At 56.8% G+C, this 27,835-nt stretch overlaps 1 protein-coding gene across 2 annotated transcripts; it reads right to left on the bottom strand.

Moving 5' to 3' along the window:
* Positions 1-7,016: 7,016 nt before the first annotated feature.
* On the bottom strand, positions 7,017-26,781 carry CBX7 (chromobox 7). 2 transcript variants are annotated; one of them, XM_027592364.2, is made up of 6 exons: positions 26,493-26,781; positions 24,270-24,313; positions 17,503-17,568; positions 13,375-13,441; positions 10,505-10,856; positions 7,017-10,156 (listed from the first exon to the last, which is right to left on the bottom strand). In XM_027592364.2, the coding sequence occupies exons 1-6, from the start codon at positions 26,559-26,561 to the stop codon at positions 10,002-10,004; spliced, it is 753 nt and encodes a 250-aa protein (XP_027448165.1). In that variant the 5' UTR covers positions 26,562-26,781; the 3' UTR covers positions 7,017-10,001. The 2 variants fall into 2 exon arrangements, with proteins under 2 accessions (XP_027448165.1, XP_027448166.1); XM_027592365.2 differs by having other exon boundaries at positions 10,505-10,577; positions 26,493-26,780.
* Between the last annotated feature and the right edge of the window lie 1,054 nt (positions 26,782-27,835).

Genomic DNA, 27,835 nt, shown 5'->3' with positions numbered 1-27,835 from the left:
CTATTGGGATTTCATCAAGATAAAAAACTTTTGCACAGCAAAAGAAACAGTCCACAAAACCAAAAGACAACCGACAGAATGGGAGAAAATATTTGCAAATGACATATCAGATAAAGGGCTGGTATCCAAAATCTATAAAGAACTTATCAAACTCAACACCCAAAGAACAAATAATCCAATCAAGAAATGGGCAGAAGACATGAACAGACATTTTTCCAAAGAAGACATCCAAATGGCCAACAGACACATGAAAAAGTGCTCAACATCGCTCGGCATCAGGGAACTCCAAATCAAAACCTCAACGAGATACCACCTCACACCCGTCAGAATGGCTAGAATTAACAAGTCAGGAAACGACAGATGTTGGTGGGGATGTGGAGAAAGGGGAACCCTCCTACACTGTTTGTGGGAATGCAAGCTGGTGCAAGCCCTCTGGAAAACAGTATGGAGGTTCCTCAAACGGTTGAAAATAGAGCTACCATACGATCCAGCAATTGCACTACTGGGTATTTACCCCAAAGATACAAATGTAGGGATCCGAAGGGGTACGTGGACCCCAATGTTTATAGCAGCAATGTCCACAATAGCCAAACTGTGGAAAGAGGCAAGATGTCCATCGACAGATGAATGGATAAAGAAGATGTGGTATATATACACAATGGAATATTATGCAGCCATCAAAAGGAATGAGATCTTGCCATTTGCAACGACGTGGATGGAACTGGAGGGTGTTATGCTGAGTGAAATAAGTCAATCAGAGAAAGACATGTATCATATGACCTCGCTGATATAAGGAATTTTTAACCTCAGGAAACAAACTGAGGGTTGCTGGAGTGGTGGGGGGGTGGGAGGGATGGGGTGGCTGGGTGATAGACATTGGGGAGGGTATGTGCTATGGTGAGCGCTGTGAATTGTGCAAGACTGTTGAACCACAGATCTGTACTTCTGAAACAAATAATGCAACATATGTTAAGAAAAAAAAAAAGAAGATAGCAGGAGGGGAAGAATGAAAGGGAGTAAGTCGGAGGGGGAGACGAACCATGAGAGACGATGGACTCTGAAAAACAAACTGAGGTTTCTAGAGGGGAGGGGGGTGGGGGGATGGGTTAGCCTGCTGATGGGTATTAAAGAGGGCACGTTCTGTGTGGAGCACTGGGTGTTATGCACAAACAATGAATCATGGAACACTACATCAAAAACTAATGATGCATGGTGATTAACATAACAATAAAAAATTTTTAAAAAATGACATATAGTAAAAAAACTAAATAGTAAAATTGTAAAAAAAAAAAAAAAAAAGAAGAAGAAGAAGAAGAAACAACCCCACGAGCACCTTCATCTCGGCCTTCCAGCCTCCAGGACTGCAAGAGAATTTGTGTGTCGTTGAAGCTCACCAATCAGTTCTGGCAGCCTTGGCATGCTACACGGTAATTACCGGCATCAGCCGCAGCGAGGTGCTGGCTGGGGAAAGGCAGGACTGGGAGAGTCCACGCACCCAGGCCCTTCTTCAACAAGAAGTTGGTACAAAGCTGAGGACGGGGTGGAGGGGGGTTTCACAGCTGTTGGAACTGCTGTCTTCCCTCCTCCCTGCTATGTTCCCTGACCCTGATGTCCCCATCAGAAGCACTGGGGATGCCTCCCCACCGTAGGAGCCTACCTGGTCAGTCATTTTTGGGGAGCTCCTGTCCCCGCTGACTACTCTGTTCACGTATCATAAGACCCTAGACGAACAGGTCACAACACCCAGAGCCGGGGGTGATCTCGATGTCTGTTTGAGAAATTCGGCTCTGTCACCTGGAGGCCAGCCATCCCTGCCTTCACCTGTCCTTCTAGATGTGCTCTTTACCTTCTGCCTGCGTGCTCTGTTCCCTCTGCTACTCTGCCCTCGGCCACCATTACACTTTCCGGAAATTCCTCAACCTTTGTCATGTGCTGAATGCCCCCCCCCTTTCCAGGTTTCCAGTCCTGCTATCCATATTTCTCGTTTTAGTTTTCATTTTGCTGATTGGTTGCTTGGTTGTCATTTTACTGGGATTTTAGGAAGGAGGAGAGGTAAAGGCTCAGCTCAGCTTTGCCCACTTGAACCAGAAATGCAGGCGGTGTTGGCTGGATGGTTGGATAGATGCAAGAATAAAGGGGAAAGTGCATGAAGAGCTGAGCAGATGAACATTCACTCTTCCTCGTGAGCAAAGTGCAGCACAGCCCAGTAACCAAGGGCTGGCAGGTGGCTGGCTCCAGGGTCAGGCTGACCTCTGGCTTGGTCATTCAACCAGAATCTTGCCCCTGCCCTTCTTGGCCACCCCAAGACTCCCTGGGCCACCTCGCTTCCTCAGCAAGACTCCTTCCCGCCTGGGGTGCGCCCAGCCCGCATCCCACCCGCGCCCTCCCAAGGTCTGAATGTACCTGGTGCAGAGAAAGGCTGAAGAAACCACTGGAAGCCACTGGCTGAGGGCAGGAGAGTTGAGACTTTCAGGAAAGAGCACCCGAGCGCAGGGCTGGTGGGATCACACCAGGCTCAGATGCCATCTGATTCCTTCTAAGAAGCGGGGTCCAGGAGCCAACCAAAGGCCCTGTTGTGCAATGCAGGGGTGTGTGCAGTCCTGGGGCCTGGCTGTTTCTTCCCCTTTCCCCTCAGATTTGCAAGGACAGATGGGAGACTTTGGAAAGACAGGAGGGCTGCGGGCTGCCCCAGCAGAGTCTCGGCAAGGCGGCCTCCCTCTCTGGGCCCCTCCGTCTGCGGAGGTGATCCTCCTACCACTTCTCAATCGCAGGTGGCTCCCCACGCAGCCTCTCCGGTGCTGGACCCTCCTTCCCTCCCGACCAGGGTGCAGCTTCCGCCCCCTCTGGCTCCCCAGCTCCTCCGACCCCGGGTGGGAGCTCCCTTACCCTCTGCACAAACACAGCTCATAAGTACGAGAGAGTCGATCCCCCGGGCATCCTGGATGCTGAGGGATAGGAGCCCGTGGGTAAGCACGGTCCTTCTGGGGGAGGCTTTGAAAGCTTCTCAGAAAGTCTACATGGACTCAAGCTCCTGTTGCCCACAGCATCAGCCTCGATGGCCCCCAGCCCTCATTCTCGCTTACTAGGACCACCTCCCAAATAAAGCGCCCGCACCCAAGCCTAGTCTCAGACTCCACTCTCATGGACACGGTAGCAGTTCACTGGGTCCACTCCAACAAAGGGGGGGTCAGGCAGCTAAAAACAATAGAAATATGTTTACTCATGGCTCTGGAGGCTGGAAGTCCGCGGTCCAGGTGTTGGCAAGGTTGGTTCCTTGAGGCTATGAGGAAAGGATCTGTTCCAGGCCTCTCTCACTGGCTTGGAGACAGCTGTCCTGTCTCCATGTCCTTCACATCGTCTTCCCTCTATGTCTGTCTCTGGGCCCCAGTCCCCTTTTATAAGGACATCAGTCACATTGGGTTAGGGCTCATCGTCTGACCTTATTTTCACTTCATTATCTCTGTAAAGAACCTGCCTCCAAATAAAGTCATGTTCTGAGGTACTGGAGGTTAGGGCTCGAGTATATGAATTCGGGGAGGCGGGGAGAGGCGGGGGGGAGGCGGGGATCCAACAGAAGCCATGGCAGAGGACGCACTGGGATGGTGTGGGCTCAGTGGGAAAGTGCGGAGAAAGAAAACGGCAGTCAGCTCAGTTGCTATCAATCCAGGCTATGCTGGGAACGCCAGAGAGCTTCTCGTAGGTTTTTTGTTTGGGAAAATAGAGTTATTTCATGTATATATATATATATATAAATTTTTTTCACATTTTACGTATGACAGAGTTTCAAGACCCCTGACCTCACACAGCCATGGGGCACATCACGCGGACCACTGGGCCCGATATTTAGCCATGAGAGGTGCAGAGGAGGCTGCACGCTGCCTGGACAGGCCTCTTACGCCAAGTTGGAGACCCTGACAGGGAAGCCTAAGCCCTGGGATGAAAACATTTGGGAGAAGGGGTCTGAGAAGTCTTCTGACCCCTGAGGCTGGCAGGGGAAGCCCATCACCCTGACTAGGGAAGGCAGGACCCTCGCCCAGTGACCATAGGAAGGCCCTGTCTGAGGCAGATGCGCCTCCAGATTACACTTTTCCTTCTCAAGATTCACCTCCGCCTCCTTCCCTGATCCCGGCATGGACCAAGCAGGGAAGCACTCTCTGGCCCCAGGAGGAAATCACTAACCTGCCCCGAGATTATGAGAGCCGCTGACGTGCCCGAGCAGGAATGAGGGGTGCACACGTGGCGCTGGCTTGGAGGCTCACAGACTGAGTGGGGCGATGAACGGCCCAGGAGGAGGTGTCGATGCAAGACAAGCCCCCACGAGTCGGGAGTTACCCGACTGAGCAGGACACCTGCCGGACCCGCTTGAGAGGCCCCCCCCCGACTCTCTCTCCTCGCCCCAAAGATCTCAATTATGCATGGAATCGGTATTTTCACACACCCTTTGGTGTGTGTGTGGCACACAGTTCAACATCTGCACCAAATTTGGGGTGGGGGGCTCATCGGCCTCTGAGGTGACCACAACAGATGCTGAAACCGTCTTGGCGTAGTTTGGAGGAAGGGCCCGAAGGCTCAGGTTGGTGGACATTTGGGATGGATTTCTTACGTCTGACCATGTTCTCCTGAAGGGGGCACACTGTATCTCAGATTTGTGCCCGTCGGAGAGCACTCAGCATAAAGATCTCACGTCGGACACAGGGTGACAGCCAGCCTCTGTCCTTGCCACCGGCACCTGCACAATAAACCCACCCGTGGAATGACCACAGTGGATGACGCGAGGTGACGCATGGCCTAACAGCCTAGGCTTCCTTTCGCAAAGTTGCTCCCACGGCTCGTTCCCATAGCTGATGAATGGCGCACCTGTCAGAGGCAGGCACTGAGGTTGGCCCTCGATAGAGCATCATCCCTCAGGGAGAGCAGCCGGACCCTTCCCGGCAAGCTGATTACGCGGGATTCCTTTCCTGCTGGAGAAGTGGGCAGCTCACGCTTACCAGACTGGGACACCGACCCGCAATAAGGTTTGTCTGCTCTGCCCACACCACCTGGCCCTTCACCGTCATTGTCACCCTGCAGAGTCGGGCCATTGCCCTCCAGGATCTAGTGTATATGCCGAACCAACGGTGGGGCGTCCAGGGAGAGCGGCGGGGCAGGCGCCACACTGGCCCTCCTCACCCCTGCAGTTTAGACCCTGGCCCTAGTTTCCAGCGGAGGGAACACGTCCACCAGGGGACAGTGGAAGGAACTCCTCAGAAGCCCCCACTGCCACCTAGTCCCTTGGGCAAAAACAGTGGTCACTTAACTGAGGCGTTAACTGGCCTCGAAGACCCGAGACACCAGGGTTGCTGCTCCACGCTGCAGGCACAGGTGTCGCTGAGGTCCCTCCTGGGGCCCCGTGGCAATCATAAACAGCACTTGCAGCAGATGCAGCTGATCTGACAAAGACGAGTCAGCGAGGGCACAGACTCCTCCCAGGCGAGAGGCTGGGTCACCCCACCAGGCAAACAGCCTGGACCAGTGGGCACCGGGGCCGAGCGAGGGGCAGAGGGAGATGAGCAGCGTCCGTGACAGGCTTGGGGCCAGCTGCAGCACTGAGGACTCTCAGTGTCAAGTCTTTATTTAGAAATTATACCTGGCCACCTCTCTGGAGACTCCGTGAAAGAGCAAGTCTGTATGGAGAACGCACAGAGGGGAGCAGAGTGCGAGGGCTGGGCCGTGTCAGACACCATCAGTGGCCCCCAAGCGCCCCCAGCCGTGTCTTGGCCGCAGCTCTGTTTCAGCTGCGGGTGGGGCGCACGGTTGCCTGTCTCCGCTGGCTGCCCCAGGCTCTTCCAGCAGCACGAGAGGGGGTAACGGATGGTGGGAGCAGGCGCATGCACAGCTCAGAAGCTGGGGGCTTGGGCTAGCGCACCCAGGGGCAGCCCTTGGCCTGAGATGGATGGCAGGCAGTGAAGAATGCTCCCGTTCCCGGGAGCATTTGGGAATGGACAACTCTGGGAGACGGAGCTGTACTTGTCAGGTCATCCCAGGTGGAAGGACACGGTGACCTCAGTAATGCACCTTCCCATGGCTTTTCTTCCTTCCCTGACCCATGCTACTCCCTCACTCCTGCTCCTGGGATCACTCCCCAGAGAAAACCCCTGTCGTAGGCTCTGCTTCTGGGGGTCACCAAGGTACTTCCAATGCTGCTTCTCCTTCAGCCTCCATCCAGATGAAGAACCACCATCTACTCGGTTGTCTGAACCAGAGGCCCGGGCATAATCGTGACGCCTCCCTAACCCTCCCACCAAATCATTGCCCCGGTCTCGACAATTCTACCACCTAAGTCCGCCTCCAGCCTCTCCGTTCCCCCCCTTCCATGGACATGTCCATAGCTGTGGCCACCATCACTCCCCACCTGGGTGGCCGCGAGGAGGGCCGGGACGTGAGCTGATTCTTACCTGCTCTCTGTCACCAGCCCTGCGTGCTCCCGTCCAGTCTCTACCCTGAGCCCGGAGTGAACCTAAATGCAGAGAAACTTAGAGGACGCTCCCAGCTGTCACTCATTTTGGCCCCGACCACACCCTCTGGGCTCAGACAGCTGCGCCGAGCATGGCTACACAGCAGAGGACCGTTAGCTCGAGACAGTCCTGCGTTCCAGAACCTGCAATTACAAAGACTCGGGATACTGACCCCCTCCCCGTCACGCCCCCCCACCCCGGGTTCTAGAATAGAACACACTGGGCAGGAAGCAGAGAAAAGGTGAAGAGATCAGAAGCCCCGCTCCACCTTTGATGATACCCTGCAGGGACCCCCACGGTGGGCATCTGCCCATCTCTGCGCCAGCTTCCATTTCCCCACCCCCCACCCCAATTCATCTCACTGTACATCTGGAGGTCTCCGAAAATGGGCTGGCCAGCCTAAGATCATGGCTGGTAACCGGCAGACCCGGGACCTCCATCCCAGGCTGCCACCCTGGGGGCTGGAGCTCCTCCCTCGGCCCAGCTGTGACACTGCCAGAGCGAAGGCTTGAATGCGAGAGCTTTTTTTCAAAATCATCTTTAATGTATTTTTAATAATTTTTTTTTGCCTCATTTACCAGATAAATCATCTAAATAAATAGATGCTATACAGTCTCTTACCAATATCAGTACAAAAATAAACCGCGCTCTGCATCCGCTCTAGCCCTCCCAGCACACACTCACTCAGAAAAGGCATGTGCTTGGAATCAGCCCGCGCCCCCAACCCTCCCAAATACATTCACGTTGTCTGAACAAAGCTCGACGCTCATTCCGTGCAAAGGCAGCCTTCTTGTGCTGAGATGTGGAGGTCAGGCCGGCCACTTACAAAGCAAAGCTAAGCCACCTTACATGGGCATAGCGCCTCCCCCTGCAGGAGGGGAGTCAGCGATGGGATCATCCCCCTGGAGGGATGACAGGGTTCGGCTGGGCATTGCAAGTGGCCCAGCCAGGGGTGGGGGAACCCTCTCCTCGCCCCATCCCACAGCAAGAGGGCTCTCTACATTCAAAATGGGTGGGGGCTGGGGAAGGAAAGACAGACGGTCCAACTCTTTCTAAGCGTCCCTCCCCCCCCCCCCCCCCGCTGAGAGTACTGGCCTTCTGGGATGGGGTGGGGTGGGGTGGGAGCTCAGTGTCCCAGGCCCCGCTGGAACGCTCAGGGCTGGGCAAAGGCCTGCAAGACCACACCCAGCCCCTCATAGAGGTCTCCATCCTGGGGAGCCGTGGGGAGCCCCTCTCTGAGACGCAGGACACTCTGCGCGCCTTAAAGGGCTGAGGAAGAGGCAAGAAGCATCCTGCTGCAGCAGACAGAACATCAGCTGTCTCACTCCACAAACGGCCCCCCCAGAACCCCCCGAGCCCGCAAATTGCACAAACCGCTCTTTGAAAGTGCCCACGAGGCAGGAAGAGGTCCCATGTCCCCTGGGGGATGGGGTGTATGCCTTCTATTGCAAGCCGCCAGCCCAGCCCCAAAGCCATGGCCAATAGCATTCGATTAGATGGGCCCCCCCCCCGGCCCCGCCCCCGCTCCACCACCCTCACATCTGTTGGGAGCCCGTGTCCTGGGAGAACCCCCCAACTCCAGGCTGCCCTTCCTGGACCCAGGGTCTCACAGCTGGAAAGGGTGGGGTTGTGGGGGGAAGTTCTGCTGCCCCTCCTTCCCTGGTCCACCCTCACATACTCCTCTAGAGTCAACTTCCTAGGCTGGGAGGAACAACCAAAGGGGACCACCCCCGAATGGAAGCACTGAATTGACCCTGGACAACGAAGGATTAAGGAGGAAGGGGAGAGACTCAGGGATTTAGGAATCTTGCCAGCAGGGCACCCCAAACAAAAACGGGGTCCAGGCTGTCTTTGGTTTGGGAACTTGGGAAGAAGGGGTCTGGGAGAAGAATCACCCTATCCTCGCCTCAGCGGGATTCTGCTGACTTCCTCAGGACAAAGCAGAGTGGGGAGAGGGCCCTGGGAGAGGGCAGGCAGGGCCCCTCCCCCCAGTGCCCAACTCTGATGATGGGGGAAGGGTGGAGGGAGCCAGCCTTTTACTTTTGCTCCCCCGGTGCCCAGCCCCACCTGGCTTTTTCTCCCTTACAGGGCTGGAGCAGGGGAACAGCCCCCCCTCGAGGCCTGGGAAGCTATTTGGCCACAGTGCACATCTGTGCAAACCAGGAGGCGAGAGCCCCTCCTCCTGGCGGCCACAGCCCCTGGCCAGGCAGGCAGGGGCTCATACACAGCCTGACCCACCATCCACTGCAGCCCCACTGCAGGAAGACATGGCAGAGGTCCCCCCCAGGAACACTAGGTCACTCCCAGCTGTGGCATTTAAGATGAATGGGGAGGGGACACAGAATGGAAGGAGGAAGGGTTTCAGGAGTTGAAGGCTGCCCTGAGAAGGTGGTGGGATGCTCCCTCCCTCTCTGGGAGAGCAGCAAAAGAGAGGAATGGGTAGGGTTGAAAAGTCACCTGAGTCAGAGAAAACAAGAGCCCCTCGGGGGAGGCAGGACAGGGCCCATGTGCCTCAGAGCCTGTGCTGACCCACGGCGTACCTGCGGCTGGCCAGGTAAAGCCAAAGAACCACAATGCATGCCTGGAGCCTCGGAGGCCATCCGGCCCTCTGCAGACAGCTGTGAGCAGACTGAGTCGGGAGAGATCCTGTCACATGACGTGCTGGGCAAGGCTGGTAAGCGTGGGGTGCCCGTGACAAGTTCTGAGGCACTGGGAGTCACCCCACAATTTACCAGGTCGGGGTTCTAAACAGGAGGTTTACAAGACCCACTGTGCGCATCTGCAGACACACTGCCCACAGTCACGGGGTCCCGGGGCCGGGTGTGCATGCCTGTGTGGCTGGGTGTGCACATGAGTGTTTTTCACAGGCCAGGTGATGTGGGCGGGGGGGGGGGGGGGCTCCCAGTGGAAGGGGCTCAGCTGGCAGCCACACCCAGGGAAGGGTATGGGATGCACCCCAACAACCGCAAAGCCTTCCTCCTGGCCCCTCGTCTTGACCCGGTCATTTTTGGTCAAAGCCAGCCTCTATGTCCCACCGCAAAGCTGGAGTGGAAAGTTAAAAATAAAGACCCCCCCCACCCCCAAAAAAGGAAAAGGGAAACTAACCAGAAACGAGGGAGTGGGGGGCTCAAGGGAGAGGGTTTGGGCCCTCCCATTCTCCTTTGGTTCCTGGGACCAGCTGCTGCGTCTCTAGAGAAGAATGATGATGGAGGCGTCCAGGGATGGGTGGCCCTGTCTCCATCCTGGCCCAGAGATGACCCCCTCCTGGGCAGGGCGATGCCAGGCCGCCCCAGCCCCAGCCCCCAAAACAGACCACCGAGCCTTTCTGTAAACATCAGGCGCAGAGAAACGGGCGAGGTGGCGGGAAGGTGTCGGGATCTTGCCCCCTGCTCCTGTTCCATATTTTTTTAAATAAAATAATTACCCCGCCCCCAACCCCTCCCCATCTCTGGAAGTCCCCACCCCAAGCCCAAAAGCAAACAGTTTACGAAGAGTAAAAATGGTGACTCAGAACTTCCCGCCGCGGTCCCGGAAGAAACCTTCAGCCGCCTGGGCCTCGCGGAAGGTGACGGTGACAGAGTTGGCGGTGATATCGGTCACTGTCACTTCACTTGGGGGGAGCACGGGTGTCCAAGGAGGGGGCCCCTCGGCCAGGTCTGCATCTGCGGCAGGCATGGGAGAAAGACAGAAAGACGGAGAGGTGAGCACGGCCTTGACGACACCATAGGGAAGGGGGGCGGGGGCATCCAGAACCCCGCCCGCCTAGCACCGGCTCCAGCCCCAGGCCTAGCTCGAGGCTGGACACCCGGGAGGAGTGTCTTCCCTGCCTGGACCACCCCCCCCACAGCGGGACCACAGGAAGAGCTGGGGTGGTGCCAGGGCCCCCGCGGGCTGTGTGGCCTCAAGAGCACCCTGGGCCCTCTCTGGGCACTGTAGCAATTGGACATGACGACTCAAGGGGACTCTCCAGCTCTCAGGGGCTCTGGGACGGGGCCGAGGGGCCACCTTACCCTCCTCCTCGGGGGGCTGCTCAGCGGGCTCCCACTCGCTGGCCGCGGGCAGGACGTCCGGGGCTGCTGGCTCCTGCAGGAAGAGCTCCCGTGGATGGCTGTGACTCTCCAGGTCGGGCCCGCGGGGCGGGAACTTCTTGCGTGAGAGCCGCAGGTACTTGTGGGCCTTGCGCGGCTTGCGGAGCGGGAAGGGCAGGGCGGGCACCAAGGGGCCCTTGTCCACCAGCTCGGGCGCCCCTGCCTTGACCACCCCCTCAGGGCTCCCGCTGCCGAGTGGGCACGTCAGGGAGAAGCAGAGCTTCTCCTTGCCCTTGGCCTTGTGGGAGCTCCGCAGGTCCATGCTGTACAGCCGCTGCGGGGGCAAGCCAGGGCACGGCGGGTCAGCCCTGCCCTCCCGGCCGCTGCCGCGCCTTTGCTCATGCTGTTCCTCCCGCCTGGAGTGCCTTTCTCTGTGCTGCATGGCCCAGAGCCAGCCATTACCCCAGCCCCCACCCCAGCCCAGAATGCCACCCCTGACCAGCCCCAGCCCCAGCCTGGTGCCACCTCATCTCTCCGGGGTGGGGAGGTGCAGGTGGCTCAGGGACAGGGGCTGCACAGCAGAGGAGCATCCAAGAGTACGGACTGAAAATTGACCAAGAAAAAGCAAATCTGGATCTATGAAGCAGATAAACTAAGGAGTTATTCTTCATCACGGGGAAGGAATTTTTGCCTACTAAAGGACCCCCAAGGCTGAAACAGCCAGCAGGCCAAGGAGATGGTGTGAGGCGGATGCCCTAAGATTCTTGGGGTACTCCTCCGCTCGGAGCTGCGGGCCCAGCCCTCTGCAGATGCCACATGGCACTCTTGTTAGGATGGGGCTGGAGGGCACGTGTTCCACCACTTAAGGGCTGGAGTTTTGTACTCTAGGGATTTGTTTTATTGACTTTGGCCAAGATGTGTAAAGATCCAAGAAAGATCCTTGGTGCTAAGGTGTTGGGAGGGCCTGGATCCCTCCGGGACAGTACCTTCTGCTGCCACATGTCACCAGAGGCCAAGAGCCCCTAGGAAGAGAATGAGGCCATGAGATGGGGCCTGTAGGTCAAACATCCCCCAGCTGGGAGCAGAAATCGCACACACAGGCTCCGTTCTCCCGTCCTGCCCACTAATGCCCGTCACTCGGCCGGGGACACAGGCTGTTATGGGACAGGAGGAGGGCTGGCCAGGGAGAGGTCGGGGCAGGACTACCATGTCTGGAAGGCTTATCCTATTGCAGCCCAATCAAAACCTGCTCCTTCAGCCTGGCGCAGCGGCCATCACGAGCCCAGGAAACTTCAACACTGCGATGCGCTTGGTCTTGGCCCTTCTCCACCTCACCAAGGGAGGACCGCAGCTACTAACAGGCACCCAGGAGCCCCCGGGCTCAGACCTAGGTTTGAATCCAGCTGTGTCACCCCGGGGAGACGCCTGGCCTCCTAAAGCCTCAGTTTCTTCATCTGAGGAATGAAGGAATCACCATCTGTGATGGTGCAGAAATAGCAGTGGCCGGCCTCTGAGACTGCCCCAGCAAGGCCCGCCTCAAGCAATTCACACCCAGGTCCCCTCGGGCCCCGGGTGCTGTGGTGTGGGACTTGCAAGGCTAGCTCATTAAAGACACTGTGCTCCTCCCTTGCTCTCGCTCTTGGATCACTGGCTCTGGGGGAAGCTAGTGGCCATACTGTGAGGCCACCCAGGAGGCCTCGGAGAGGTCCACATGGAAAGTACCAGGCCTCCTGTCAACAACCAGGGCTGACTTGTGGGCACGTTGAGTAGCCACCTTGGAAGCAGACAGCCCTGCCCCAGTAAAACACCCAGATGAGTGGGCGCCGGTTGATATCACGACTGTAACGTGAACTAGAATCACTAAACCAGCTACAGGACTCCTGAATTCCTGACCCACCCGACTGTGATATGCTAAGTGTTTACTGCTCTAAGTTGCTAAGTTCGGGGAAGACGTCCGACAGACAGATACTACCTTCCTTCCTGGGACCCAATTCATGCCAAACCCCAAGGAAAATGCCCACTGCGTGAAGGGAAACCCATCTTTTCTGTCCAAAGCTTCAGGTGATCTATACTCAAGGGTGGGCAGGAGACTGGCCATGGCTCACACTGTGTAGACCGAGAAGCCCTATCGTTTGGCTTCGAACACCTGGGTGAAACTTATTCCATTAAGGAGAGCAGGTATGCTTATCATCCCAATTTTACAGATGAGAAAATTCAAGCTCAGAGAGGCAAAGAGACTTGCCTCATACCACATCATTTCAAACTCCACCCGCTTCCCAAGCAAAGCAGTGAAGTCAGCAAAGTGGCCCCAGGACCTGGGTAACTTGGGGTGTTCTGGAGTCTAGATGCCCACCTCTGGCAGAGGCCTGGAAAAGGGGGTCCCGTAGGTTTCTCCTTTCTCAAAAAGGCCACATTCCTAGGGCATCCCAAGACAACAGTTCCAGAACTCTGAGTCTCCCTTTCTTGGGTTCTAAAACTCTAGGCTCCCACGTTTCCTCAATCCTAAAGTTTATGTTTCTGAGGTCCTACAAATATTACAATGTTTTGGGGACTTTGAGTCTCATAAAGGCTTATTTACAAGATTCTAAGCTTTCAAAATTTTAGGCTCCCATCAGCCATATACCCACCCTCCCCCAAACCCCACAGCACCTCCCCCCCCCAAGGCTGTCTTCCTTCCCCACCCTCCCCCTGTGGAGACTTACCCACTAAGGGCTCCCACCCCACAGCGCCCTGGGCAGAGCAAGGACGATAGGTGGTTCAGCTCCACTAGCTGGTGCAAATGCACAGGGTGGGGGAGACTGGTGGGAGGAGCAGGGGCACCTGTGGACGAGCACCAAGGCTGGCGGGGTTACCTGCAGCAGAAGCCGCTTGGGTTTCGGGCCTCTCTTCCTATACCCCGATGCTCGGTCTCTCTCCTCCCTGGGGTGCAAAGCAGATGGCAGAAGAAAAGCAAACACTGGTGACATTTAAGGGAAAGTAAAGCATCCGCTCCACCTCACACTCTGCTGTCTATGGGCAAAGGGGCACCCGCCACAGGCCACCCCCCAATCCTAGGGTATGGACTCCTCCCCATTGCTCTCTTTACACCGTAACAGTGGGGCCCCATGTTCAAATCCCAGGACCTTGGTCTTCCCATCTGGCCAAACTGGGGGGGCGGGTACAGCCACTGGTCCTAATCACTGAGGTGGGACTTGGGTGATGTCTCCAAAAGTATGTGGGTGTTTACTGGGCTCCAGAGTCACACCGGAGCTCTGCTCTCCATGCCACTGGGTACAGCCTCCAAAGCAATGCAGATCTGGCTTCCACTCTCGGGAGAGTGGTACAGAAACCTGTCAATCAAATCTGCCTCCAGGGTCCCAGGGGAGCTGGTGAAACTGGGAATGGTCCTCTTGTAAGTGAAGCTCTGCCCAGGTTTTTCCCCATTTGGGACCTGCATGACCCTGGTGGAGAGGACAGGCTCTTGCCTGTATCATCCGGTTCGGGAAAGGGAGAGAAACTCGCCTGCACTGAGTCCCTAGTAGGTGCCAGACTCTCTGCGGGGTGCCCTCCCCACATCCCAGACACACAGGCACAACCCGAGGATGCATACAAAGCCACACACGACACACACGACACAACACAACAGAGACTCCGACAGCAGTGCCGGGAGTGGCGGAAAACGTCAGAGCCATATTCCTTCTGCCGATTTCACTTCATCCCACCCCACTTTCTGCGGCCCCTGCTGCAGAGGCCACGTGGGCAGCAGCGAGAATGTGGAGGCCGGGAGCGCACCCTCCCTCCCCACACAGGCTGTGTGACCCCAGGCAGTCTCCCCATCTGAGCTGGGGGAAAGCAGCCCCAGCCCCAGGAAGCCCCTTCCACCGCTTGTCCTCCACCCTCCTCGGGGGCAGCACCGCCCTCGGGGCGTATTGGGCCCTCCCTCCCTCCCTCCCTGGGGAGTCGGCCTGCTGTGGGGCCCAGGAGCCAGCATTTGATCACACTGTGACACCCGCCACTTGGCCTGCCGGGATAGACCTGCCAGCCTTTGAGGGTGAGATTCTTCTCACAGAAGCCGGTGCTGGGCCCCAGGACACCCTGTTCCAGGCCCAGCTCTACCCTGACCCACGGGAGACCTTGGCCGGTCGCTTCTCCTCTGGACCTCAGTGTCCTCGTCTGGGGCAAGAGAGTCCCTTCTCCCCTGGCCACCAGGGCTCTCGGGAGGAACAAGAGAGGTCCCTGGGATTTATCAAAATGGAGGGTAGACAAGCTAAAATACTAAAGGGGGGCAGGGGGGAGAGGGAAGAGAAAGGAGAGAGAAAGAGGAAGTAGACGGGGGGAGAGGGAAAGGCTGTAGGGGAAAGAATAACGACGGTAGTGTGTTTCTGATATTTATATGATCATCACACACTGGACACTCTGCACAAGGCAACCCTCTATCTAACCCGCACGGCCACCCTGTGAGGGAGCCATGGTTACTCTCCTCACCTTATAGCCGTGGAAACTGAGGCACAGAGAGGTTAAGTCACTTGCCCAATGCCAAAATTCTGACAACGTCGGCCACTGAGCTCTGGGCTCCAGGCCTAGTGAGGGTCAGGCCCAGGGTCCAGTCAGGGCCAGCAGGGCAGGCCATGAACCCAGGCCACATGATCCTGGTTTCCAATCTGCAGCGTGTGTGCATGTGTGTGCGCGTGCGTGCGTGTGTGCGTGTAAAGGGGGAGGGATCCATTCTATCCAGTCCTCACCACCCAGGTGGATCCTGCCCATCAACATCCAGGACCGCAGGGCAGTGGCACCCTGGAGTCGCACCCTCTCAGCGTCTCCCTGCAGGCGGGACTCCGCAGAAGAGCCCCCTTGCCAGACTCCTTCTGAATCTCTTTAAAACTCTGCAAGGCAGGTGTTAAGTGGACATCATCCCTCTTTTACCTCCTCTTCACCAAGACTGAGAGAGAAGAAGTAGGCCAAAAGACACGCAGTGGGTCTGTAAAAGTCTCCAAGCTCTTCTTTTGTTCCTTAACTATTGACTTTTCTGACTCATTCAAAATAAGATCCAAATACTCCACCAGGACTTATGTGGCACTGCCAGAGCTGTGTTCCCCCTTCCTTCAGCCGCCCTACTCCTGCCTCATCTCCCCCACCTCACCCAGCTCACACCACTCCAGCTGGCCACACTCAGAGCCATGCTTGCCTCCATGCTGTTCCTTAAACACTGGCTCTCACCCCAGGGCCTTTGCACTGTTCTCTTTACCCGGGATGTCCTCCTCGAAAATACCTGCTGGGCTCATTCCCTCACGTAATCCAGGTTTATGGTCAAACACCCCCACCCAGCCACCCCACTGATCCCTGCACCCCCACCCACCCCCTCTCCCTGCCCCCAACCCTGTCTTTGCAATAGTTATGACCATCTGATATCATATACATTTATTGGTGTTTTTTTTTATTGTGTGTCTCTGCACTGGAATTCAAGCCCCGTGAGAATAGGGATGTTCACTGGTTTTGCTCCTTGCTGTGTCCCCAGCATCTGGAACAGTATCTGATACATGGCAGAACCTCAATAAAGACTTGTTGAACAAGCAAACGAATGACCCTTAGTTACCATCAGGGAGATAATTCACACACGTGCTCCCACACTTACTGGTCTACAAAGTGCTTTCACACACCTTGCTCCGCATGAGAGCCCCGTAAGCCCACTTCACAGATGGGGAGGGAGAAGGCCTTGCCCACCACCACACAGCTGGCGAGTGGCAGAGCCAGGACTCTAATTCAGGACTTGGACACCTGCCTGACACTCTCCTCACTGCAGTCCAGGACACTCCACAGGATTCTCCCAAGCACCACAATCCTTTTAGATCAAGGCCCCGCCAAGCGCCCAGGAGCCAGAGAAAAGCTGTGGGACAGGGACACCCTGATTTTTAAAGGAAAGAACAGGGGAAAGTTTTCCTTGCAATGGGCAGCAGGACACTTCCTGGGGAGAACCAATGGGAAGGGGGCAAGGAAGGGCAGGGGAAGGGCATCTGACTGGGAGTCGGGAGGCCTGAGTTAGGTGGCTTCCCAGCTGTGAGGTCCCCCTGACAAGCTACTTAGCTCCCAGAGCCTTAGCTTCCTCATCCGTCAGATGAGACTCTCATCCCCGTCTCAGGAGGTTACCGCAAAGGGCCAAATGGAAATGATTTTGTGCCAAGATCCCACCCTGTACAGTGGGCAGGATGGGAAGAGGCAGAAGGATTGGGGCTGCCTGCTGGCAGGGAGGTCGGTAAAGCTGGGGGTCCTACAGCAAACGGGGATGTTTAGACTCAAAAGGCTCCCACATCAGGAGAAACAACATTTTGTCAAAGGCTCTCCCCTGAGAGCCTGCACCCTCTCTGCCCATCAGAGGAGCTGCCAATCACTAACCAGCCTTCAGAATCAGAGCAGAGCATTGGCAAATAAGGGAGACTGAGGCCCGGGGGAGCTTTGTCCAGGGCCACTGAGCTGGGAGGTGGCCAAGTGGGACGGACCAGAACTCAGACATCCTTGCTCCAAAGCCACAGTCCCTCCCCAGGCCTTTCTCAAGCTTCACCAGACTTTCCTTCTCTTGGTGAGAGTCTCTGGGGAGAATTTCTCTCTGAATCTGTCGCCAAGACCATGACTGCCCATTATGGACTTTGCTGCCCCTCACACAGGGTATCTCTGTAAAGCATTTTTATACCCTTCACAGCAATTGAAAGCCCTACCTTTGGGGGAATCAGAGCCAGTGTTATTAGGGATGGCCCATTTTACAGCAGAGAGACTGAGGCCTGGGGAGGTTAGAGAAGTGGCAGACATCACTCAGCAATAGGAAAGGGCACCAGGTCCCTCAGCTGCCCTGGGACCTGATGCCCACCCCCTTCTCCCAGTTGCAGACTAGACCCCCGCCACCCCCATGCCCCTGCCCCTCATTCAGAGACAAGCCTGCAGCAGGCTCCTTATGAAACCTCAAAGCCTGCCTTATGCCCAGCCCCAGTGGCAGCCTGAGGCCCCCTTACTTCTCCTCATAGGCCATGACCAGGCGGGGGTCCAGGATGTGCTCTTCCGGCTCCCACGTGCTGTACCTGGGGAGAGAAACAGGAGGTCAGAAGCTGCCCTGCTCCCCACCGGCATTCCCCGACGCTACATCTGCTCCACTGGGGCCTGCCCTCTGCAGGCTCTTGCCCCCTTCCTGGTCCAGCATAACTGTCACCTACTCCCAGAAGCTGTCCCGGGCTGCCCAGGCCAGGTCAGGCAGCTCCGACGACACCAGAACTCCCCTCATTCTGAGCAACGATCACTGATCACACCACCCTACAAATAACCGCGTCCAACACCCAGTTAGACCTCATGCTCAGAAGCACAGGGCACTGCTCCCAGGACTCCCTTCTCCTGAGAGGCCTGAGCATGTGGCCAAGGGCAGCGGCTCTGGTGCCAGACTGCCTGGGTTCAGATCCCAGCTCTGCCCTTGCTAGCTGTCCAACCTTGAAGGATTTACTCAACGTCCCTGTGCCTCCATTTCTCTATCAGTAAAGAACTCTTGTGCTGTTCATCTAAGTGCCCAGTGCAGTGCCCAGTGCTTACGGCTGCTGCCCCCCCACCCCCACCCCGCACAGGCCTCCTCTGCCTGGGCTGAGCTGCTCCCTCCCTCCTTGGCACACATCTGTACATTCACAGCAGGGCCTGGCACGCAGCAGGAACTGGGTAGATGGCTATCGGTATTTCCAGCGGGGACCTTCCACCACCCCCAGACCACAGAGCGTCCCCTGGTGGGCCAGACTTGGGAGTGACAGCTCAGCGGTTCCACAGCTCAAACCATCTTTGTTCCACCTGCACTGCTATTTACTTAACACCTGCCTTTAAAGCAGCTCACTTTTTTTGTTTAATAATTTTATTTTAAAAACAAACTTTAGGGGCGCCTGGCTGGCTCAGTCAGAGGAGCTATGTGACTCTTGGTCTTGGGTCGTGCGTTTGAGCCCCACAGTGGGTGTAGAGATTACTAAAAAAAAAAAAAAAAAAAAAAACCTTTATGACTTCCATAAACGGAAACACTAGTGTCACTCACCATAAACAGATGATAATGAATAAAAAATGAAAAGTTTTAAGACACATACCTGAATGTGTCTGTACATACATGTTTTCAAACATACAACATATGTACAAACATATAGACACACATATATGTTCACGTGCATACACGTATATGTACAAACCACACCAAAGCAACGGACTGTGATTCTGGCCCAGGCTGTGCGCAGCTCTGCTGGACAAGAAGGGAGGTGAGCAGGTTTTAGGCAGGTGTCAGGAGGCAGAGAGAGGCCGGTTGGAGCTCCTGCTCCTGCTCTCTCTGGACCAGCCAAACTAAACCGTCCTGGGACACTGACAGCTACCAGTAGTCCAATCCAGATTCCAACAACAGAATCCTTTCCTCCTTCCTTCCACTGACATTTCTGCACACCTACTCTGTGTCGGGGCCCGTGTCGGGCTCTGTGGACTCCGCAACAAAGGTCCAAGCCCTGAGGACCTCACAGTCCCTACCCAACCACCCCACGCGCAGCCTGATCAGGCATAGTCACACCTCCCTGGCACCGGCTGTTCTCTCCACCTGAGGGCCAGTCCCTCCCTGACCTCCTCCCCTTCCTTCAGGAGCCAGGCCCTTGTAGTTTCCCCTGACCTCCTCCTCAAGCTGTCTCACTCCCCTCAGAACGCACCCTCCCCTCTGCTGCTCTCCACAGCCTGGTGCACTTGGCACCTGCCAAAATTACTGATGAATCCAGCTGGCATCCTGGCCGGCAGGCTATATAAGCCCCCACCCCAGGGTGCCCAGCCCCAGACCCTAGGTGCTCTGGGAATGGCTATAGAAGCCACTGCAGAGTTTTGCTCAGCCTGAAGAAATGCTAAAAGTGAAACTGGGGCTTTTTGATAGTTTGCATAAAGCCCAAAGTACAAGAACCAGAAACTGGCAGAGACTCCAAAACTTCCTCCTCCAAAACAAAGGTTAAATTTCTTCAGCTGTTAACTAGTTACAAGAAAGGAGGAATTTTGTGTTCCTCCCGTGTCCTCTGCCTTGCCCTCTCTCCTCTAGCTGTTAAGATGTCTCTACAGTGTTCTAGGCTTCTCTGTCCTACCCACTTCCCCACTGCCTTGCCCATTTTTTGTTGATGTGGGTGCTGTGTGGTTCCCGGCAAGTCCCTAACCTTCTCTGGACCTCAATTTCCTCATCTTAAGAATCACCACCACCACCATCATGGTACGAGCACAACTCACTGCCAGGGACTCATCTATTCCTCATAAAACCACCATGGGGGTAGGTTACCCTATTTAAAGACGAAGAAACGGGAGGCACAGAGAGTAAGCATCTTGCCAAGGTTGTCGAGACAGTAAGCGGCTAGTCTGTGGTTGGAACTGTTGAATCTCGGCTACCCTCTACCTCGGGGTCTCTCACTTGTCACTACATTTGTCTCCCCACCGGTCTGTGATGTCGATAGTGCCTGACTGACCACGTCCTGTGTTTGACCGGGGCTTTGCACACAGGGGGTGCACAGAAAGGCTCAGTGGATTCAGCGGGGATGGTTACTGGGCTGGGGCAGCTGGAGGTGTATAACAGTGGGACAGGGTCAGACTAAGTAAGCAGCAGGAGGCCTGGTCCGGCTCCATGCTGCGGGGGAGAAAGCCTGGGGGTCTGCACTAGCGTCTCCCTCTCCGGACACCCCCGCCCCCTAAAGTGGAGGCCATTAGCCCTGCTCCGCCATGTGAGGAGCCGGGGCCACGCGAGGGCAAAGGCGCTTTGGGAAGAGCTAGGCGCAGGCAGGACCGGGTCGCACAGCCGGCGGGCGGCAGGGCGGGGTGGAGCGAGCAGAGGGACCCGCGCGGGCAGGCCGGGAACCTAGCGCTCCGTGGGGGGCGGAGAGCCCCACTTTGCCCCGCCCTGCCCCCTGCAGCGCAGCCGCCGCGCGCGTGCGCGCGCGCGCGCGCACGGAGGTGGGCGCGCCCCGGATTACCAGGCCAGCCAATAGGGAGCGGGGGCGGGACGGCGCGCGCCAGCCCCGAGGTAAACACGGCCACGTGACCGGCCGCCCCGCCCCCGAGCCCGGGTAAACAGGCTCACGGCCGCCCCGCCTGAGCCGCGCTGCGCAGGCTCCCGCCGTGCAGGGGGCGGGGCCCCCCAAAGCCAGGCCCGCCCCAGTCCCCCCCTCCAATTTAAAGTCCCCCCAAATGAGAAGCAGCGTGGCGCGCTTAGGTCGGAGACTGAGGGGCGCGGCGGTGCGCAGGTTCGTCCGCCGCTGGGGCCTCCGTTTACTCATCCGTGAAGTGGGACTACCAAGAGGTCCCTGAATTTGGGGCTTAATGTGACGATTAGATGTGCTAAGCCATATGAAGCACTTAGCTCAGTGTGATACATAGTAAAAGCAAATACACGTTAATTAAATCGATTCCAATAGAGTGTGAACACCTGCCAGGCCAGAACCCTGGACTCTGCTGTTGGTGCCCAAAACCCAGCGTTGGAAGAGGAAGGCACGCCTCCTCTGTCCCTGGCTAGGAAACTTTTGTCTCAGGCAGCCTTCCCCAGGGTCCTGTGAGGCTAGGGTCTCATTTGACAGGTGGAGAAATGGAGGTGCAGAGGTTGAGGGCTTTGTAAATCTACAGAACTAGGGTTCAAAGGCAGCCTGGTCTGGCTCCGAAGCCTGAGCACTTCCTACTGAATGGCCAAGAGAGGAAGAGGCAAAAGATCCTCAGTCACCTTTGGCAGAACTGATTGTGTATCACAGGGACTAGGCCCCAAGCCCTGGGATCAGGTAAACCATAGTTCAAATCATCCCAGCTGTATCTGACCCTGAGCACAGACTCCTCTGCTGGGGATTTCTGTGTGCCCATCTGCAAAATGGGTTGCTATGAGGCAATTAAAAATGGGCCAATGCCTGACTCATACAAGGTGCTTACCGATGAGCAGCCTGGTTATTGCTGCGCCCACCGACAATATCATTACCAAATCTCCATAGAGGCAGTCCTCCCTAAAAGATGGGGTAGTATTCACAAGTGGGAAAAGAAGGAAAGAATGCATTTCCAAAGGGGGAACAGCAGTCCTGGGCAGGCTGAAATCAGTGGGGTATCTGAGGGTCTCTGTGGGTCAGAGAGGCTGGAACTGATGATTTAACATCCTCTGCCCTGTGCCCCCAGCCCCTCCCTGGGCAATTTGCTGTACCTTCCAGAACAAACAAGATAGCTCCTCTGCCCCATCTGCTGGGGAAGAAGGGCAGTCATTTGTCTGCAGCTGGGGAGAGAAAATGGACAAAGCATGTAATGGTCTAACAGGGGCCTGGCACAGAGTGAGTGTGTATCTAAATTATGCTTTCTGTTATTAATATAAGCCTCCTGGACCAGGGCAAAGAAGGTGCTGCTGAGCAGGAAAATCTGACTTTTCTCCCCACCAAGGCTGGCACTACCCTAGCCAAGGCTCCCAGACCTGCAAGCAACAGCCTACCCAACTCCCCACTCCCACCCTCTTTCCCAGCCTCTTCTCCAAGCAAGGGCCCCCGAGGAGGGGAGACTAAAGCCCAAGTGGATTACAAAGGAGCCCGCGTTCTCCTGCTTCTCCCCCTGACTGAACCTGTTTTCCCCCAAGTGAAGTGGGGTGATGCAGTGGGTAGCAGGAAATAGGTAACACACCACATGGGGTTGGAAGTTATATTCTTGTCATGCTCTCCCCTCTTTGGGCCTCAGTTTACCCCTCTGAGGACTGATCTAAACCATTTCTAAGGCTACTTTGAACTCCTATGAGGAATGGAATCTCCCAGACCCCTTTCCTGGCTGCAGGGAGATCTAGAAGCTGAGCTATCTAACTTCGTATTAACAGCAAACATTTCCTAAGTGCCCGGTCATCTGAGAATGCACCAGGTACTTCACCTCCATCACCTAATCCTCACAACAATATTGTGACAGAGGCTTCATTATTCTGATTTGTAAATCAGGAAGCAGAGGGCCCACCACGTTGCAGACCTCGACAGCTGTGAGCCTGGCCAGGAACCCAGGACCAAAGTGCAGGGGAGCCAGGGGTGCCCCAGGTCATCTGGTCAAACCGGGCTCCCAGAACCCCTCTGGGGAGCCACAAGAGGCAGTCATTAGGGCCCACCTGGTGGTCTCAGCATGTGACGAAACAAGTGGCAGCAGGGCCAGGGGCTCAGGCCAGCAGAAACATGAGGGGCTGCTCTTGGAGTGCTAGGCCCTTCTCTCCTGGCTGAAGCCCTGCTAGGCAGACATATCCATTTGGGATTAAAGTGGAAGAAGGAAGTTTTCATTGATAAGTACCTCTGTTTAAAGAAGGAAATCTTTCAAAAGATGGAGTCTACAGAGGAGGAAAAAGCGCCAACAGTGCCTTAAAGGCCAACAGGCTGGTGACTACACACCAATGCAATGCCTTCCGGTGCAGAAGCTAAGGGGGAGCGTGCACCCAGGGAGTCAGTGCTCCTGCTGTCCACCCTAGGCATCTTCCTTTTCTAGCTCTGCCTCAACTCTTACTGCTCCTTTACCCAGGCTGGAAGGCCATGTCTCATCCGCTGTGAGGAGGAGAGGATCCTCCTCCAGTTCCAGGGTGTTGGGGGAAGGGCAGCAGGCGCAGCAGGAGTAGACCAGTGCATTCTCTAGTTGGCCAGTTCCCAACCCCAACCTCAGGATGCCTGCAGGTCGCCCTGAACACATGCACTCAGGCCTTGCACCCCAAAGATGAAGGAGCGTCAGAGAGGAGAGCAGGGCCTGCCCTGTAGAGTCTATTTTGCAGAGCGGGAAGCTGAGGCAACATAGGCTGTATTTCCCTCTGCTGTGTCTCTCTACCGGGCCCCCAAGATGCTCCCAGAATCCAATACCAGGTCAGCCCTCAACATAAACACGCCAAAAGCCCCTGGCACAGACAGCAGACGCTCTGGGCAGCGGGGGTTTCCAGGAGTCAGTCCCTAGCAGGCAGGGCAGGGAGGCAGGGCACCCACAAACCAATGAAGAGGCCCCACGACTTGCTCATTCCCTCCCACTACCATCCTCCTGTTGGGAGGTGATTGGTTAGTAGGAAGGTTCCTGATTGGACCTCAGCAGGAGAGGTGGAGCCACTGGGAGAGGTCCTAGACCCAGCAATCTGCCCCCCATTTCTGAGATGGAGGAGGCACAGAGGAGATACCCGAAACTGGGGAGGCCAGTTTCAAGTCCCACCACTTGCTGTGTGACCTAAGGCAAGATGCTTACCTTCTCTGAGCATGTTTTCTCATCTTTAGAGATCACCATTCTACCTGCTTTACAAGGCTGTACGGAAACCTGCTTGGTAGACTGGAGAATGCTGCCCAAAGGCAAAGTGGGCTCAGGCTCTGGCCCTAGCTCTATGGCACTGAGGACTCATGCCCCACTGGCTAGACTCGTCTTATCCCGCCCCACAAACCCCCATTCAGCACTGTATTTGCTCTACCTCCACCCAGTAGCCATCTCTGAAGCCAAGATGCTGGGCCTTCACCTCCCAGGTGCCAGGAAAAGCCAGAAGAGGGGAGGGGAGGCTCCAACCAGAAGATGGAGCCTCACCCAGAGGGGAGCAGGAGAGAAGAGAAGTTGGGGCCCACCCTGACTCTCATGTCCTTCTAGCCCCTGAGCTGGCAGAGGGGAAACTGAGGCCCAGAGAAGAGGATGATTTAATCAAGGTTCAAATGCCAATTACTAAAGCGGCTGGAGCTCAAAGCTAGGTGGGAGCAAGGCAAAAGGCGAATGGAAGGGTGGACAAGCAGGCAGACACACACACACAAAGGAGCCTTACTTTGGAGGCCATCCTTTCCACTTCACCAGATATTCGACTTTACCCTGGGAAGAAAGAGAAGCAGACACGGTGTGAGATACACAGCTGCCCCGACTACCCCTCACAGGACAGTAAGGCCCGATACTTTCTGCTGACTGATGCTCCCGCACGACATACACAATCCAGGGACACTCCCCCCCAACTCTGCACCAGATCCCCACCAACCCAGAGACACCCAAACTTTGGCTGCTGCATGACTCCCCAGACTGTCCTTCCTGCAAAAGCACAGGAGAGCATCTGGCCCCAAACATTTCTGGGGCTCCTGTGGCAGAAGCTCAGAGCCCATGTCACACATGGGGAAACTAAGACCACATGGGGCATGTATCGCCAAAGATGCAGTGCCCAGAGTCCCAGTGCTAAGACCATAACTCCTAACTTTTTTGCAGAAGACTCTCCAAATCCTAGAAAATTCCTCACTGGCGTGTTTCCCATGGCACTAGCCCCACTACCCCCTCCCTGGGAGAGGCTGCCTCTGGCCCAGGGGTGACAGGCTGGTGACTTTAGGGCTCTTAACTCAAAAGACCCTGGCAGGACCCCAGAAAAGGCTAACAAAGTCTCCATCTTCAGAAGTGATGGTCACCCCTCCAGTAGTTAGAAAATACAGACTGACCCCTCCCTTCCTCACTGACAGGGGCCTGGCTTTCCAGTCCCACCCCATCCGCACTGGAACTTTAAGACCAAGATATGTCACCTCCTCAAAGAGGCCCGCCCTGACCAGCCTTTCTGATGCCACCCCTCCCACCTTCCAGCTCTCCTTCTGCATAGCACACAGCCCCACTGGAAGGCATCTGTATGTATTCCTTGTTCGTTACATGTCTCTTCTGCCAGAATGGCAGCTCCATGAGGGAAGGGATGTATGCTTCCCTGGGCCTTAGGATGGTGCCTGGTACGTAACAGACCCTCAATAAATATATTTTGAGTGAATGGCTGAAGGAATGATGTCCCTCACTCTCTGGCACTACCGTGGAGAAGGAGGGTAACCACTGTAGCTGCTTCGGCTACTGTGCATGGAAAGCACTGGGCTTTGTGGAATAAATTAAAATCGAGGAAATCCTGGAGGAAGGGAGAAGGAGGAGGGGCAGCCCCAAGAGTTCAACCCCATCAGAGCAGGGGAAGAAAAGCCCATGGCCCACCTCGACCTTCACCCTTGGCTGAAGATGCCAGGACTGAGTTTTCTCTCTCCAAAGATGAGCTAGCAATTAGCTAACTTGAGCTCCTGCTCTGCCTCCATCTCTACCTTGCTGTGTGACCTTGACCAGGTCATTTCCTCTGCCTGGGTCTCAGTCTCTGCCTCTGTCAAACAGGAGGAGGTGACCCTCTAAGACCCCTCCCAGCCCTGCCACTGGAGCCTCCCAAGGGGCTGCAGAGGGGGAGATAAGGGAAAAGGATGGTGGTGAGTGCCAGAAGGACTTTCCCCAAGGGTTTCCATCCCCCACCCCCGGTCTGAGGTGACCACTCTGCAAACAGGTGCACAGGAAGTGTGAACCGCCAAAGTCCAGCCCCGAGGCGCGTGTACCCGAACCCAGTGGAACAGATGCCTCCTTAAATTGCAGGGTATGTTTTGGAGGCGAAGGGAAGGGGGAGGAGCTTAGAGGATGCCCCAGCGCTGTAGGCGGCTTCACTGAGCTTAGCCGGGTGGGGCTGAGAGTTGGGGTGGGGAAGACAGAGAGGTGTGCGCTGCAAGACGGGGAGAAAGCCGGAGGTGGGGGTAGAAGGGATCCGAAAAGGTCGAAGTCCAGAGTTAGACCTCAGAGGCAGGAGGCTGAAGCTCCGCCTCCAACTTCAAAGGTCTCGGTACCGAGTCCGGAGTCCTGAGTTCGAGACCCAGCTCCGACGCTAACACACCAGTGAGCCTTTTCCTCAACTTGGGCCTCAATCTCCCCTTATTTAGAACGAGGGGAGGTTGAGGAAGGATGGCGTTCAGGATCCCTACGGTCTGACCCTAATCTCCAGCTCTGGCGGGCTCAGCTGCCCCCAGGATGCCGGGGCGACAACTTTTATTCTACTCGTTCTACAAGGTGGCAGGGGAAACTGAGGCACAGACTGGGGAGACGAGCCCAGCAGCACGGAGCTGCCTGGGCCCCCCGCCCCACTTTCCCCCTCACCGCCAGCGTGGAAGGGACGGTGCTGGGGACAACAGGGGACCCCACAGGGGTCCTGGGAGCCGCCCCCAGGCAGCCTCACCTTCCGCACGCGCTTCTTCCGGATGCTCTCCACCGCGAACACCTGCTCGCCGATGGCTGACAGCTCCATGCGGGGCGGCGGGCGAGCGGGCCCGGGGCCGGGCCGGGCCGGGCCGGGGGCGGAGCTGCGGGGCCGCGGCTGAGGCGCGCGATGCTCGGGCCGGCGGGGACCCCGTCACCCTCGCCCGGGCGCGCACGCGCACGCGCACGCGCGCACACCCCCTCGCGCTCCCTCACGCCGCCGACGTTCCATTTTTGAACCTGCGCAACGTTTTCCTCTGCGCGAGCAAGCGAGCGAGCGAGCGAGCGCGCGAGGAGGAGGCGGGGCGGGGGCTCGGCTCGCGCCCGGCAGGTCACGCCCCCCCTCCTGGGCCTCCCCCTCCCCGCCGGCTCCGCCCCGCCCTGCCCCGCCCCCGATGGAACCCCGCCCCGCCCCGCCCCGCCGCCAAGCTGTGGGCCGCGCGCCGCAGCTCCGCGGCGCCGGTCCGCGGGACTTATTTGGCGCGGGCGTCGCTTGGCGCCGGGGCGGAACGAGATCTTAATACCGACAGGCGTTTCTTTAAAACGCTCCCGGTGACTCTGGGAGGCCGGAAACGACACGCCCCGGTTGGGCCGATGAGAAACAGGCAGAGCGCGGAGGCCACGTGTCCCACCTCCCACAGAGGAGCGGGCGGGGCCGGCGCGCGGACCCCAGAGCGGCGGGAGGGCGGGGCCGGCCGAGATTTGCATCTCCGGACCGAGGCCTCTAGATCCGGGCTCCGGAGCGGCGTGGTTTGGCCAGCCCTGAGCAGGCGCCTGCATGTTCGTCCTTCCGTCGGTCCGTCCGTCCGTCGGTGGGCGACTGTGCGGAGGGCCCCGGCTAGGCAATAATTCGCGGCAGGTGTGGCTGGGGCGGGTTTTGCCGCCACGCACTTGGCGTTCGGCACATAGTAGTCCTTCCACTGTTTGTGGAATGAATGGATCTTGAGGTCCCAGACGGAGTCTGCCTCACCCACCCCATCCCCCTTCTGTTTTCGCTCCGGCGCCACCATTCCTCCCCGCCGGGAACCGCGCCCCTCGCGTTCCCACCGCCTACCTGCGTGGATTCCCAAGTCCTGCTTCCCTGACCCGCTTCCCTCCACACCCCTCGTCCTTTCCGCTGGACTGCAGCAACAACCTCCTCACTGAGCTGCCGCTCCCTCCGAGCCGTGTCCACACAGTGCCAGAGAGCGCTTTCTCCACTGCAGATCTGACTGGGTCACGCTAGTGCTTAAAAACCTCCCGTAGCTCCTAATTTCCCTCAGAATAATGTCCAAACGCCGTTGTCTGGAGCACAGAGAAAAGAAATGATAGATTTACACTTGA

Source organism: Zalophus californianus, chromosome 9 (genome assembly GCF_009762305.2).
Source record: "Zalophus californianus isolate mZalCal1 chromosome 9, mZalCal1.pri.v2, whole genome shotgun sequence".
Lineage (NCBI taxonomy): Eukaryota > Metazoa > Chordata > Mammalia > Carnivora > Otariidae > Zalophus > Zalophus californianus.
Note: the sequence above shows the minus strand (reverse complement) of the source record. Positions and strands in the feature narration are given on the sequence as shown.